Source organism: Leuciscus leuciscus (assembly GCF_965113295.1).
Source record: "Leuciscus leuciscus genome assembly, chromosome: 23".
Taxonomy (NCBI): domain Eukaryota; kingdom Metazoa; phylum Chordata; class Actinopteri; order Cypriniformes; family Leuciscidae; genus Leuciscus; species Leuciscus leuciscus.
This window is the reverse complement of record NC_138747.1, coordinates 9872702-9889625: the sequence shown is the minus strand read 5'-3', so window position 1 is coordinate 9889625 and position 16924 is coordinate 9872702. Positions and strand designations below refer to the sequence as shown.

The window sequence follows — 16924 nt, the reverse complement described above, 5'->3', positions numbered from 1 at the left end:
AATGTATATTTTATGATGAATTTTCATATTTTAAGACCGTTTGTCAGGATCTGAAAGAGTAAAACTATAAAATGTATTTGAACAGTAGAAAGATAAATTATAAAATTATAGTAAAAAGATTCCAAAACAGTTTTATATCACAAAGAGGAAAAATCTTAAATGTGAATCTGTTATTTTAACCAACCTGAATAAAATTGCTTGCCTTGAAGTTGAAGAAACACCCAGATATGCACAACATTAAAACACTGGAACTGAGAGATCTATATTATGCTGAAAGACAGATACAAACACATGACTGACCTTCTCCTGAGGACAAATCTTCACAGGGTACATCATCATAGATCACCTCCAGACCAGCCGTCTGGTGTTCAGACTCAGCCGAGGCATCACCTGCAAATAAAAAAATAATAATCAAGCAATAGTCTGTGACGTAGCTATATCAAACGTGTGAAACGGGACTTGATTTTGATTATAGATTACTAGGGCACATAAATTAAATAATAATATTATTAATAATAATGTGCACAGTTAAAACCTTTATAATAAATACTGCAATACTCCATAAAAAAAAGAATAGTCAATTTTGATTTCATGGTGACTTTAAGAAAATGGAAGATTAAAGTCTGTTAGTGAGAATTTTTATGGACACTCCCTTGACAGAAAATACAGAACAGAGCATCAAAAACAAAATTGCTGTTCTTTGCTTTAAAAAAAAAGAAAGGATTTTATGATCTAAGAGCTGCTTTCCACACATCACAGTGTTAAGGAACAAACATATGCTCATATGATTACTTGTGAGTTTTATGCAATTTCTGTGCTACTTCTGTGATCACCTTTTCACTGTATTCCCAAACTGTAGTGCTCCAGTCAACATCAATCAAAACAAGTCAACAAAACTGAACTTGGCGGGCCACATATTTGCCCAGAAAAATTTATTTTTAAACTTACCCAAAGCAATTTTCAATTGATCAGACATGAAGTGAACTATGAAGAAAACCTTAACTAAAGCCAGGTAAAACAGCAGAAAGCTGTCGCAATGTTTAATGTTGGTACGATTATTATACTACGAAAGGACATGACCTTATCTGGCACCACATCAGAAAACCCAACACAACTTCCAATCGGACAGTATACGGATGGAAACCAATTTGGAATGGAGAAAAAAACTGGAAGATGTGCATTTTAAAACTAAGCACACTTCTGGCTGTGCAAATACACTTAATATTCAGCAATGTTATTGATTTGACTGAACTGATACAGTTATAAATTATTTTCAGTAGAGATGCACCGATATGAAATTTCTCAGCCGATACCCGATTATTCAGAATGATATCGGCCACTGCCGATAGTTTGGTTTTTCTTTTGGAAAAAAGAATCTCTCCCAAATAATGCTATAAACTATAAAGCCCTCTTATTTGGAACACTATAATATTAGAGGTTAAAATTAACAACAGAGCTATTATATTCAACTACTATTTATTTTCAGATATATAATATTTGCACTCAAATAAAAGCTTAAATGTTTGTATACAACTTACACATAAGGTAGTTTTCATAAGCAATTTTCTTCATGGCAAATTTATTCAAACATACTACATATATAATTAACAGTAAATAAGCTACTCTCTAAAGCTAACTAACAAACGGATGACTTTCTGAGGTAACGTTAAATGCAACATAAGTGATATTGTTCACAAACTGTTTTATTGACATATTTCCGTGGTTGAAACACTGATTGAGCGAATACATGAGACATGATACGGATTTCGGTGAGTTGTACTGTATCTTTCAACTTACCTTCTGATATTCATGCATGTTTTTCTAGATAGGCTATAATTTGTATCAAAGTAGAGGTAGCCTCGAACTCAGCCTTGTCACGTCACATTTAAGAGCGTCAAAAACGCCATTTATTATTTGAATTTCGTGATAAAATGGACAGAATTTGAGAGATGACACTTTGTTTCTTTTCAGAAGTAACAAAGCACAAATCTATTTGCGATTATTGGATGAGAGAGGCGCCCTACAAAAAAAAAAAAATGTTTAGTAGCTATAGGCATAGTTCGAATTACAGGGGGTACTGGGGGGACAGAAATATCAGTTTTGGGGGGGTCAGATAATTTTTCTGATATTGTGAAAAAATATAATTACAGTTACAATACAAGTCAACTCCTACTCCAACTCCTTCACTGTAGGAACATTTTAATGTAAAGCGATTTCAGACACCCCTATTGTGGACCGTACCATTTTTAACCACCGTGGCTGGAAGTAACGGAGATAGAGAACGACTTCAACTTCTCAAGCAAGTGTCAACGTTGAATAACAAAACGCTAGTTTCATAAAGTATCATTCTTGTCAACATTCCTTATTTGTATATTCAAAAATATTTAAAATAATCTAATTTAATACAGTTATAATTTTTCAATGTAAATTATTTAATTGTATTGGTAACAGCCTAGTGTCTAATTATTTTAATTGAATATATTTATCAAATTTAAGAATTTGAAATGAAAGATGGAGCATACATTTAATAAAATTAGGGGAAAATGCCCTTTATAAAGGTTAAAAAAAAAGAGTGTTTTCAAACAGTGATGTAATGAAACATTGACAATTTAAGCTTGAAGGGAGTAAAGCCTCGGTTTAGGCTATTAAGGAAATGTAATTTTGCCAAAAGAAGAACTTTTATTTTAAATAAATGTTCATTTTAAATCAGCCTACTTCAGTGTGATTTGTTACCATATTATCATGCTTAACACTAAGAATTTGAATAATTGTAATGTGATGATCAGATGCAGATATCTAAATATAGGCGGTTCTCTTTCATCATCTCGTTTCGAGATCCACCTATGGGAAGGGCATCCGTACCTGACCTCTGCAGAAGCATCCAATTGCACCAAGTCTGGCTAGACAGACAGAAGCGCGCAGCCAATGCCAGGTAAGGCCACACCCCCTTACCTAAGGCATATAGCTGTCAGGCGCGCTGCTATTCCTCAGTTGACATTCGCTTCTCGCGATCTCTGCACTGACACAGTTCGGTTGGATTAACGTTACGCTGCTCACTTTCGAGTCTTCAGGAGGACATATCGCCAGATCAGCCTCCGCCAGACGTGAGTGACAGTCGTTTCTTCAGCCTATCCGCTGTGTATTTTGCATCCGGAGCCGCCCGCGCTCTCGCTGTCCTTCACCTGCTCCTCCTTACATGGCTGCCCGCCACGGATTTTTCCGAGTTCTTCACCGCTAGCCCACCCATGGCTATGTGACCGTCTAAACAGCCGCTTCTCCGGGGAACAGCCTATCACGACGAGCCTGCCCCGGCCGCGTGTGGTGCTCTAATAATCGCCGCTAAGAAACCTCTCGTTCTGCGCTGTTTGCTTGAGCTTAACACGCTCAAGAAGCTTTGGAGAACCCGGAGAATTGCGGTCATTGTAATTGCTGCACATGTAGCTTTTTACTAAGCCGGCTTTTAGTTGCACGACCCAGCGCGCCGTGCTCGGCCTTTCTGACTCGGATGGGGGACACGGTGATGATGACGCACTACCGGGGGACTCCCGGAGCGCCACCTCTCTAAATATTTGAGCTGACATCAGCCCAATCCGCATTCCCTGAAGAGGACATCTTCGCGGGAAAACCTCACTCTCGTTGACGAACCGGCCGGTTCCGGCGACGGGGATGACGCGGTCCTTTTAGCGTTCCCTAGGCTAGCGCTCACGCGGCTTTGCCTCAGTCCATCCTCCTGGAAGTTTGTGAGCGAGCGGCCGTTCGTCTCAATATTGTGTGGCCAGCTCCACAGAGCGCCACCGACCAGGATAGGAATATTTACGACGGGTAAGCGCTGAGACCACCGCCCAGTCTGAGGAAACAACTCTTAAAACTGGAGCGTCCCGCTAGACTGTTAACACGGTCTCACGGGCCTTGATGTGTTACGATTACGTGTTGAGGCTTTCAATTTATGCCTTCCTAGGAAGGCGGCCCCGAACGCAAGCGGCCTGCCTGTTGTTCGACCGTTGGGAGTATCGAGCCCGCGTTCACGGGCCACGAGGACGTTTAGTGGACGTTGTGTGTGTGTACCCCCCCAAGCGGGGCTGTCGTGAGGAAAAGTACGTAGCAGTGTTACCACACTGCACGCACTTGGTTCCCCTCACCCAGTTATTAAAGGCTTCGGCCCCAGTGTTTCCCAACACAAAACACACACATTACTAAACAACACATTTAACAAACGAATCAAATGAATTCGTGCAGATTTATATCTGCCAACATAGAGAGCAAATCTCTCTGATCCCATGCATGTCGCCCTGAGTCCGTCCACAAGAGGGCTCCATTGCCTCACAAATCAACTAGCTGGGCTCACACAGCTCAGTTGCGGCTGCCCAGCCATGTGTTTTTAGTGGACGTTGTGTGTGGAAGGCTTCGGCCCCTGTGTTCCCCAACACAAAACACACACATAACTAAATAACACTTTAAAACAAACGAATTAAATAAATCCGTTACAGAGAGAGTATCTCTCTCCGGGGATATTATTTTTCTGCCTGCAGTGTGTTTTTAGTGGACGTTGTGTGTGGAAGGCTTCGGCCCCTGTGTTCCCCAACACAAAACACACACATAACTAAATAACACTTTAAAACATACAAATTAAATAAATCCGTTACAGAGAGAATATCTCACTCCGCGGATATTATTTTTCTGCCTGCACTTAAGACTGCCCAGTTCATGTGTTCAGGAGATATGTGTGTTTTCCGCCCACTTTCAGGCCTTGTGAGGGAAAGTTTAGCACAGTGGACACCACACTATGTTCCCCTCACTCTGTCAATAAAGGCTCCGGCCCCAGTGTTTGCCCAACACAAAACACACAAAGTTACGAATCAAATGAATTCGTTTTGGAGAGAAGACCTCTCTCCGCAGAGAAAACTTCTCACTGCAGAGGGAGGAAATCCCTCCAAACCCCAGCATGTCGCCTCTAGTGTGCCCACTAGATGGCGACTTTGCATCACGAATGAACCAGCTGGGCCCATACACCCCCGCTCCGGCCCGAGCGGGGGCGCTCTCGAGTCACGAAGCGGCTTGGCAAGCCATTTCAGCGCCCGAGTGGGTTTTGCGTACCGTAACCTAGGGTTACAGGCTGCAGTTTGCAATAAAACCTCCACTTTTCAACGGCGTTCTCTCTTCTCACACAGAAGAAAATGCCTCACACATTCTGAAAGAGGAAATTTCCTCCCTCCTAAACAAGGGAGCGATTCAGATGGTGCCACCCAATCTTATAAACCATGGTTTTTATTCCTGGTATTTTTATGTTTCCAAAAGGCGTGGTGCCCCCCGCCCTATATGGACCTTCGAATGTTGAACAAACATTTGAGGAAATACAATTTCAGAATGTGACACAAGGCTCTCTCGCCCGTGCCATAAAGCAGAACGACTGGTTCACATCAGTCGATCTGAAAGATGCTTTCTTTCACATAAGTATCTACCCTCCACACAGGAAATATCTTCGTCTCGCCTACCAAGGCATTTGTTACGAATTCACAGTTCTTCCGTTCGGGCAAAATTTGAGTCCCCGAACTTTCTGTCTGTGTGCGGAGGCGGGCATGGCGCCCCTGAGACTATCAGGGCTGAGAATTCTGAATTACATATACGATTGGTTCATCATAGCCAAATCGAAGGAGAAGGTGTCGCTGGACACCGGCCGGGTGCTCGCGCACATCACATCCCTCGTGTTCAAGGTGAATGCGAGCAAAAACAATCTGACTCCCAGTCAGAATGTCTTTTTCCTGGGCTTGGAATTGAACTCAGTCTCCTTGCGAGCGCGTCTCTCTCAAGAGCGTGTTCGCTCTCTGATGAACTGTCTGTCTCAGTTCAGAGAAGGGGCGAGAGTACAATATCGCACATGCCTCAGGCTGCAGGGTCTCATGGCTTCATCTATCCAAGTTGTGCCGTTGGGTCTCCTGAGAATGAGAGCGTTCACGAAATGGGTTTTGTCACTACATTTCAGCCCGATTCGCGATCTCTGCCGCTCGGTAACAGTGACGCGCGCCTGCTCGGCGGCCCTGCGCCATTGGGAGAGCGAGAACTTTACGCTCGGGGAACCCCCTTGGGACGGTTACGATGCGGAAAGTTGTGACGACAGATGCGTCCTTAACAGGCTGGGGAACCACCCAGGAAGGCAGAATGGTGAACGGTCTGTGGCTGAGCAGACTACGTTCAGCGCACATTAACTATTTAGAGCTTTTACCATTTGGAAAGCTCTGAATCATTTTCTGCCTCGCCTGCAGGGACATCCCGTTCTAGTACGGTGCGATAATACCACGGCAGTGGCTTATATCAACCGTCAGGGCGGCATGCGCTCGTCGAAACTCCACGCTCTAGCTTACAGGCTGTTGGTGTGGAGCAGACGGGTTTTTCTGTCATTACGCGTGACTCATGTTCGAGCATTCTGAACAGAGGCGCGGATCTGCTATCGAGGGGAAACCCAATCTAAGGGGATTGGCGTCTTCACCCGCAGATAGTGGAGATGTTATGGATGAGATTTAGACAGGCAGCCGTAGATCTTTTCGCCTCGCGCGAAAACCACCATTGTCCTATGTTCTTCTCGACTAAAGGACGTGGACGCGCCCCTCAGGGCAGACGCACTGGCCCACCCATGGCCCAAAGTGCTGCTGTATGGTTTTCCTCCCCTGTGCCTGATATTTTCACACTGGCCAGGGTGAGAGGGCACGGCCTGTCTCTCATTCTGATAGCACCCAGGTGGCTCAAAGCCCCGTGGCTGGCAGAGATAATCCCTCTGTTGTACGCCGAGCCATGGCGCCTCCCCCCTCGCACGGACATACTGTCCCAAGCCAACGGGGAGATTTACCACCCCCACCCGGACAGGGTGACTCTCTGGGCCTGGCCTGTGAGAGGACGAACCTAAATGCACTGGGGCTCCCGCCGCGTGTAATCGCCACCACTCAGAATGCCAGGGCCGTTTCCACACGATCCCTATATGGCTGGAAGTGGCAAGTGTTCGAAGGGTGGTGTGATGGGCGTGGTCTCACATCTTATCAGTGCTCGGTGCCTGATATTTTGTGTTTCCTGCAAGACCTCATGGAAAGAGGCAGGTCCTTTTCCACCATTAAGGTCTACCTGGCTGCGTTTTCAGCCTGTCATGTGGGTTTTGAGGGCTTCACCGTCAGGCAGCACCCTCTAACCCGCAGTTTTATGAAGGGTGCACGCCGCTCTTTGCCGGTCATCAGGAGATCTGTTCCAGGGTAGGACCTCTCCATGGTGCTGGAAGCGCGGTCTCTTTATCCTTTTGAGCCTCTGGGAAGTATTTCCCTTAAGCTGCTGTCCCTCAAGACAGCTTTGCTCTCGGCCTTGGCATCTGCTAAACGGGTCAGTGAGCTACGTGCACTCTCGGTTCAACCCTCGTGCGCCAAATTCTCCTTAAGTGGAGATAAGGTTTCCCTTAAAGCCTAACCCGGCCTTCATGCCGAAATGCTTCCCTGTGTTCACTTCGGAGGTTTTGGAGCTATCCGCTTTTCACCCTCCACCCTTTGCCTCCTCGGAGGATCAGGGGCTGAATGCTCTGTGTCCCGGTCGCGCTCTGCAAGCATGTATGACCAGGACCAGTGCTTTCCGCAAGAGCGACCAGCTCTTTGTTTCAAGGGCTCCCCCGCACAAGGGGAGTCCCATTTCAAAGCAATGCCTCTCACATTGGCTTGTGGACGCTATACTATGGCTTATGAAGCAAAGGGAGTGCAGCCCCCAGGGGGCATCAGAGCTCATTCTACAAGGGGCTTAGCCGCCTCTTGGGCTTTGTTCAGGGGAGTGCCACTGCAAGACATCTGCTCCGCGGCCAGCTGGGCCTCTCCTCATACCTTTGAGCGTTACTACCGGTTGGATGTCACCAGAACCTCGGTGGCACATTCGGTCCTAGGGGTAGGGTCCTCTTAGCCCTTTCCCACAGCCCCGTTGGGTTAACCAACGAAGAGTGAATGGGCCGGCTGGCCATGTTCATTCCTGTCACCAAGCATTCGCATTCCTTCTTGGGTTTAGCTATGTGCATTGGTGGTGCGGGGGCCATTATCATGTATGGGTCTCATGCATGTTTCATGCCCTGCTTGTCCACAGCAGTTTAGCGTGGCGTCACCCTTGCAGGGTCATGTTTGTGGGACGTGTCAGGCACCGCCTCTCTGAGGTGACCGTCCTTCTCTGGCCTTCAGAACCTCACTGTGAGTGTATTGGGCAATCGGGGAGCTGTCCATGTCTCTCCCATAGGTGGATCTCGAAACGAGATGATGAAAGAGAACAATAGGTTACTGTCGTAACCCCGGTTCTCTGAAACATCGAGTGGAGAGATCCACCAGCTTCGCCCCGCTTGCCGCACGAGAAGCGAATATACTTACTGAGGAATAGCAGCGCGCCTGACAGCTATATGCCTTAGGTAAGGGGGTGTGGCCTTACCTGGCATTGGCTGCGCGCTTCTGTCTGTCTAGCCAGACTTGGTGCAATTGGATGCTTCTGCAGAGGTCAGGTACGGATGCCCTTCCCATAGGTGGATCTCTCCACTCGATGTTTCAGAGAACCGGGGTTACGACAGTAACCTATTGTTTGCGGGTGGATTATTTATTTTTAATAGTGGATTCGGGTGACTCAAAGTGCACCAGATTAATGAATTTATCTTTAAAATGTACAAAATTTTCTTCAGGGGGAGCATGCCCCCGGACCCCCCTAGAGATAGGCTACCAAGCTCCACCAACAAAAAAATGTGGGAAACACATTAGGCTATATGGTGATCTACAAAAAAAATACACATTTAATTGTCTTATTACTAAAATACATTATTATGATTTTACCACCTCCGCCTCATTTTGAGCCAGGAAAAACCCTGAAATAGGCAGTAGGCTTCTTGTAAAGGTATTATTTTTACTAGTAATTATAATGGTATTTCAGTGCACTTAACTTCTAACTTTTGGGAGTTGATCAAAACAGTTCTCTTTTGGATATATAATAACAATGAGATATTCTGTAGCCTACTGATTATCAGTTTGTCGCATGTTTAGACCTTGTATGTGTGTTGCACAACTCGTTGCACTTGTCGATCACGGTGGGGATTGATATGGTAGTGGACCATGATGGTCATAGAAGAAGTGAAGGAGCAGTACCCCCCAATTATGGTGGGGTAATTCGCACTCTGGCTATAGGGACAAACTGCAGATCTGGCAACCCTGGCTGGAACTACGAGTGATTCATAGGGTCAAATAGAGCCTGATTTGATGTAGCTTTTTTTCGCTTTTGTCATTAACTTGCCCTAACTAACTCAACACGAGAGATTTTCTTCACACACAGTGAGTTGTATTTTACCGCACCCTTTTGATTGACAGGATATACTGTAATTGGCACTGCTGTTTTTAAACAATCAATTGCTTTTATCGATGAAAAGAAATGCTTTTGTCGGCCGATTATCGGTGCATCTCTAATTTTCAGGTTTTGTTCAAGGTAATTAAAGCAACAGATTTTCAATAACGGAAGAATATGTAACAGTATGGTATTTGGGGTAAAAAGCTCCTCTGCTGTTGGGGCAAAAGGCACAATATTTAACATGATAAAAATAGCTGGCTGACTTCAGATTCAGATGGTAGCCTATACCCTATATTAAGTTGGGTATCCACTTTAGAAATATTCACCAAATTTATAATTAAACCATAATATAAAAAAATAAAATAAAAATTGTTTTATTAATTATATGATATAATAAAATGTAATATGTATTTGTTACTACTCTAAAGCTATAATAATTTATTATGGGATCTCATTCAATGCTTTCAGAATCTTTACTTTTAAAGTAATTTAGTTTTTAATAAACATTTTAATGACAGTATATTTATTGAACAAAAATGAATTATTTTATTTATCAAAATAAACCGAAAATAGTAGGCTACAAACTTTGCTAAAGTGATTGTTTTGAACAAGTATTAACTAAGGGTAAAAAGGCCCACCTTATAAATTTATACGATTTTTAAACAAACAATACACCTTTATGATTTATTTTAACACAAAATCTGTTGCTCTGTCAATGTTCAATAAAAACATATTTTTCTGCAACCAACCATATGGGAGTATTGAAAAGCACATATTTCTTAAGGTGTGCCTTAAGCCCCATTGTACACTACTTTATATAAACGCTATAGCTGTAATACATTTGATTTTTGTCTCTTACCTTCGGCATTTTGTGCTGGGCTGTGTCTGCTATTCTCTGTTTCTGTGTTAGTTTTAATAGAGCAAGTTTCCCTCTCGGTCTTCTTCACCGCAGTGCAAGTCTGGTCTTCCTCTTCATTTAAGTCCTCTGGTGCAGCAGAGTCTGTGAAAGCTTGATCTCTGGAACATTCCCCAAAAATAGAGCCATATTATTGCTGACCTCATGATCACTGATACTGAGATCAGCTGAGATCAGCTCAAGCCTAAGACTGGGTGGTGGGTGGTGGGTGGTAGGAGAAGGGAAAGTGTTCAGATTCCATCAGCCTCATATAGTCAGTATTACAAAAGGCACTTTTTTCCCATTATGAATGCTACAGTGTTTTGTGTAGAGTGAAAATGGAAATGTGGTACAGTATTCAAAGTATAAGTAGAGAGTAGGATAACCAGTGCAATATGAGTTATTTTATATAGAATTTAATTAAATTTAAATAAATGTTTGTTATTTAAAGCTAGTATTGCTTAAGTCAACTTCATTTAACTTATTTTATCTATGAGCTGTGCTATATGAAAAAAGGCATATATTCTTTATAAGGTTTACCATAACAGGAAAGAATATGATGAAAAATCATTCTGTTCATGGAATAATGCTTTCATGCTTCAAAATGTTACAGAGCTTCTGGTCATTGAAATGTATTTCAGCATATAATCTCCACAGTCTACTCCAGGTTTTTTTGTTTTTTTTTTTGCTTTTAAGAGTAATCATCTATTGCCTCCAATGACACGTCATCACACGTTTCAAGAGCAGAGATGCACTTCACATGATGCAATAAGGTAAACATGCCAAATGCCAAATATAAATGAGCTCACCTTCTTTAGTCCTATATCTCCCCCTAATGTTAATTCTTTGTAATAACAGTCTATGTAGACAACATCCCCCAAGACAAAAAAAAAAAAAATGTCTCTCTACCTTAATCTTACAACTAATTATAATGAAATAACAATGACAAAATGTCCATACCAAGCAATTACACAATGTATCCATGGAAGTAGGCCTACAATTATTTTAACATTAGTACATTACTTTTTACTTTACGAACTTCCTAAACAGAAAACAAAACAACCAAGCTTATCTTAATTATAACAGGCAACAGAACCAACGTATAGGCAATGTATGTAACTAATGTAAACTATACATTTACATCTCAAAATCTTTTAGCCATTTCCTTCCATCCTCTAGTAAGTAGGTATCTGGACCCTCTAGTTCCTCAATTCCAAAGGGGTCGGAAACTTTGCAGTGTCCCTTCGGAACATGAAAGGTCTTGCACACCCCCACCCTGTCCCCCTTTTTCAGGATAACCAGTTGTGCGCTATGTTTTGCGTCAGTGTAGTGATTCATCTGAGATTGCTTATGAACAACTCGCTTGCGAACAGCCGCTGGCCGGAGAGTGCTGGCTGGAGGATGAAGGGTAACATTCAGTTTTGTCCTCATCTTCTGCCAATGGAGCAATTCAAAGGGTGAAACTCCCGTGGTGGCACGTGGAGTAGAACGTTAAACTTGGAGAAAGTCAGTAACAGTACGCTTCCATGGCTTAGCTAGACTGACTGTACTATAGCTGACTGTACGCAGTCCTTAATAACCCTGTTAAAAGCGTTCTATGGCACCATTCGCCACTGGATGATACACAGCGTTGTGGACTGGAGTACTGTCTCTTTCTCGCAGAAAGGTCGCCAATACAAGTGAATTGTTGCCCATTATCCGTAACCAACTCTACCAGGTATCCATGGTGACTAAAGACGCTGTTGAGAAAGTCAGTCACAACCCCCATGGTCACAAACGATGTAAAAGGCAACTTCCAGCCATTTGGAATGGTAATCAATTAAAGGGATAGTTCACTTTGAAATTAAATTTTGGTATGTTTTAGCTTACCTCAAGGGCATCCAAGATGTAGGTGTCTTTTTTTCCGCAGTAGTTTCAATTTTGATATTTTTAGGTCAAACCGTTCTTGTCTGTCAGTCATATAATGCAGGTCTATGGTCACCACCTCAAAGAGCATGCACAGAGTCCAAATTAAAACAATTCCCCATCGTCCAAATTAAACAATTCCCCATCGTAAGTACACATTGATGGCCTAAGACACGAAACGAGCGGTTTGTGTGAGAAAACGAACAGTATTTATATCGTTTTTACCTCTTGAACACAGCTGCGTCCAAATGATCTGAGAGCGCGGGCGGGTATAGATATATACACTAGATGTCGCATTGGCTAGTACGGTTTTCGCAGTAGCCAATGCGACATCTAGTTTAATTTGGACTCTGTGCATGCTCTTTGAGACAGTGACCATCGACCTGCATTATATGACTGACAGACAAGAACGGTTTGACCTAAAAATATCAAAATTGAAACTACTGCGGAAAAAAAGACACCTACATCTTGGATGCCCTTGAGGTAAGCTAAAACATACCAAAATTGTATTTCAAAGTGAACTATCCCTTTAAGGTAGATAGCATACTTACAGTCCCAAGCTGTGTCAAATGGGCCAACAATGTCCATCCCCATTTTACTGAACGAGGGCGGTAACAGTCTGAACAGATTTATCCAACTTTTGACACAACTCTCACAAGGATACCTGAGTCTGGATAACTTTATCCATTCCAGGGAACCAGTACGATTCCCTGGTGACTATGGCTATTACTGTTACATTTAATTATTGGTCAAACCTGCTTACAACCAGGGTTAGGTGCTTCTGTGCTATTCACCAATCATTTCCCTCTGAATTCAGGGTTAAATTAGGGTTAGATTCAGGGGTATAGATAGTGGGTGCTTCTCATTTCTTATTTGTTCATCCTCGTTTCCTTTCCTCGAGTCTCAGCTCCACCCCTTTAGGATGAGAGGGAAGGCTACTGATGTAGCCCGGTGAGGTATAACCCCGGTACGATTGGCTGGTGTCACCAACGCCTGTGAACCAATCAGTGTTTTTACCACATTATGATTGGTCAGTATTATGTAAGTTCGATGAACCTATTGGAGCCTTAGAGTATAAAAAAGGGAAGTGTTTGGTTGCTTAGGATGCATCATCCTTTGGACTGCCCCTTTTTGTTGATGTTCAGCATTGCAAACGAGGGATGGCAGTTTGAGTATCCTTCCATTAGCTGTGCACTAAGCTTTCAGGTTATGTCAAGTTCACAGTGAACGATTTTAAGCCCGATTTTCGCTCGCCGACAGGTTTTGGGAGATCGCCAAACAAATGCCCGAAATCATAGGCAAATCTGTGCTCGTTAGATTTACGCGATCAAAGACGCGATCTGAGACAATCGCTGACGAGTCGCTGACGCCAACGATTCAAAATCCTGCTGTGTGAATTTGTTCTGACTGAAAACTACATCGGCGATGATGTATACAGCCAATGAGAGAGCAAGATACTGGGCAGCGGGATGATTGGGGAGGAGTTATAGACCAGAATATCACTATTTTAATAGATATATTTACAATTATATAAAATGGAAACAAAGCACAAACATTTGCTTGACCAGCAGCAACAGCAGCACATTGCAAAATTATTTATTTTATTTAGCTCTTTACTCTCTTTGCAGAACACACAATCCTTGCTCCCCGCATCTCCCCAATCATTTCCTCCAGCATAATCTTTTTTGTTCTTCTCCTTTTCGCTGCAAATCAGCACAGAGGCAATTTAAATCGCAAGCTTCTTGTGGGCTATCATTTTTAATAAGAATTTCTCGCGCCAGAACATGCGTTATTTCCTTATCACTTCTCGCGTGTGTTTCATTGTGAAACATAGTTTGCGGACCAGACAGAATGCAGTGTGAAACCTCCTGTCGCCGATCCATAGTGCATGGCAGCAAATTAATGTTACCCCAGAGAGTCACACAGTGTGAAAAGAACAGTGACCTGACTACTTTGAAAATCGTGGAATGTGAACTCGGCATTAGTCTCCCTGTGTCAAAAAGGACTTTTGTCCATTAAATGGGGAGGCTTACTAACTTGCGTATTTTTAGTCATGAGCATGTAAGTAGCTGTAACCCTGTGTGGCGAGTGACCATGTGTATTTCAGCATGGTGAATCTCTCTGTCTCGGTACGTATGATGGGAGTTTGTTTGTTTTTAATGAGTTTTATGAGTAATTTTCCTGTTTCATGTTCGGCATGTCACTGCACGTCAGGGGTTTCCAGTACTTTTAAATTAAGCCAAATGTACATCAAGTGACATGACCGCACTGCTGTTTTGTTATAGTTTTATCTTCCAGTTATGCCTGGATCTCACCTTAGTCCGTTTTGTTATTTTTGTTCGTGGTGTTGTGTGTTGAGGTCACTGACACAGCACTGCGTTAGTGTGAGTTAGCTGGGAGGCTAAGTTTAAGTAAGCTGGCCATTTTTGTTTCCTCCCCTCAGTCCCTGTGGTTGAGTTTGTTTTGTATTTTTGTTTATATAATGTTATTGAATTGATTTTCTATTTGTATGTTCCTTTTTGCGTGAATTATTTACTTTTGTTTAGTTTATTTTGATTATTGTGAATGTAATTGCTTTTTATTTAAGTTACAAAAGTGTAACTGTACTTTTATTTTTGTTGGCATTGAGTATTGAGTGGGGGGTTAGAAATCCGAAAGCCTCTGGCCATCTCCGTCTTTATTTCTCTTTTTATTGTACTTGCGATGCGATTGAGACCTTGTGTGTAATCGACTATAGGATTCTTGTTTCCTTTGTTACTTTGTAACTCCTCCTACCTGACGGCTTTTGCCACACTAGGAAAGAAACCAGTCACTCGAGCGTCACTTCAAAGCGTCATCAGCTGTGCTCAAAGGATCTGCCCTTATGTTAAAGTTTGGTTATTTAAGAAATTAATAAATAATAAAGATAAAGCCAGATGCCCTGTTGATATATGTGTGATATATGATTTATTTAAACTCCAAAGGTAAAGCATAAAATACAATTATTGTGACAGAAGAGAAGAGGGGGGAGAATTTATACTTGCATCAGGTTTCTCGACAAGAAAGACTTCCGCATAGGATATACCTGTGCATCCTCGCTCATAGCTCCTCTGGAAGCTTCCTCACTCCTCGTTCCTCGCCTCCTCTGTGGTGCAATTAGAGAATTGAGATGTCCTTCAAGATGGCTGAATTCGATTGGTTTCCGGGTCACGGGCTGGAGGATGGAGGAGCGAGGAAACGAGGAAGCATCAATTTGAGTCTTGAGAAGCACCCATTGTGTGTACATGTTTGGCTATACTTGTGACTTACGGTCACATTCACATGACCAATAATGACCCTCTTGCATTTGAACAAATCCCTTAACTTTCCTTTATAGAACCACTCTAATGCCTAAATGCAGCTGTGCACACAACTGTGGCATTTTCTGTATCTGGTCCTTTTCTGTATTGCACAACTTGTTGGTTTTTAGGGTTATTCCTCAGTCCAACGTAACACTTATTGCAAACATTGCCATAATTGCATACAAGTTACAACATTTGTCTACAGACTTTTTATTTAACAGCATAGATACTTCAAGCTGTTGACTGCAGTTAAGGCCGTTAGCATTCGTTGTATGGGACAATGTAAACTAAAAATGTTGAAATGCTGTCCAACTAATTCAACAACAATTGAGCACTTTGATAATATATTGTCATTCTTTTCAACACTGAAGTGCATGATGGCACCTCTCAGCAAGGTGTTTTCATAATACAATTCCATAATGCACATTTGACAAAATTCCATATTTTAATGTGTTTTCCACACATTGCATGCTTTGCATCGCATTGCATCCAGTACTTTCAGACCCTTTTCTCCATGTTCTGCTTTTTCTTTCAAATTTCTCAATATAGGGATTTCTTGCACAACTCCGAATAACAAATGCACATTCTGATCAGACAGCATGTAATCAGTACTTTAAAATGGTTGTATACCATGAGTGAGTTTATGAAAGTTGATGGGTGGTTTTTGGGAAGTATGAGCTTAAAGACTATGTGTGCTTTTCTCATCTCTACTCACAATTTCCTTTGTAAAGCCATTTGGATCCACTCAATTTATTTCCGTTAAATTAGGATATTTTTTTTTTTACAGTGTATTCACACAGGAATAAAATACTGAATGCAGTACAAACTGAGTCAGATGCTGAAATAGCAGCAGCACGTCTATGTAAACAGTGCTGACACACACCCCACCAATGGAAAAGGCTATTGATAGCTCTAATCTGCAGCAGTATTGACAACTTCATGGTGGAAACATTAATTCAGCAGACAATAATAGAGAATAATCTTAAGAGGGTCTCCTAATGACACCAAACAAATATCACTTACCATAATGTGAAAATGGTGACACCTGAAACTAATAACGATCTGGTTCCTGCAACAACTGATTGGTCTAAGACAATAATCTATTAAACTGTGATGGGTGATCGTGATTGGTGAGTCAGGCACCATAAAAAGACGAGTTCAGTAAAAAATTCTACATAGTTAAAAGTTGGTGAGTTGAGGGTGGCTGATGGTAGTTTTGGCTGGATAGGGGTTATACTACTATGCAAATCTTAAAGTATGTTGTTTTGGTTTAATATATCTGTTTGTTAGTTAAGTTTTCTACCAGTTGCTAAAAATAATTTTTGTTTCAGCTTTTCTTTGGCAATACTAAGCCTTGTTCATGGCAGTATTGTGATTGGTAAGTTTATTCAGTTGAATTAGGCAAATTAATTTTCAATACTATTTTAATGATGCCCTTTTGTCTTTTTATTGTAGTTTATGGCTATAGCTCTATAAC

General features: G+C 42.2%; 1 protein-coding gene across 3 annotated transcripts in view; it reads right to left on the bottom strand.

Annotated features, from left to right (window-relative positions):
- The window catches only part of arhgef10la (Rho guanine nucleotide exchange factor (GEF) 10-like a), a 139280-nt gene that overhangs the window by 105974 nt on the left and 16382 nt on the right, over positions 1–16924 (bottom strand). For 2 of the 3 annotated variants that reach the window (XM_082154997.1, XM_082154998.1), the window contains exons 4-5: positions 10187–10344; positions 301–390 (exon numbers count right to left, since the gene is read on the bottom strand). In XM_082154997.1, the coding sequence (XP_082011123.1) occupies positions 301–390; positions 10187–10344 (248 nt within the window). Of the gene's footprint in view, positions 1–300; positions 391–10186; positions 10345–15191; positions 15215–16924 lie in introns of those variants that run through there. The other variant, XM_082154999.1, reaches the window with a different exon arrangement.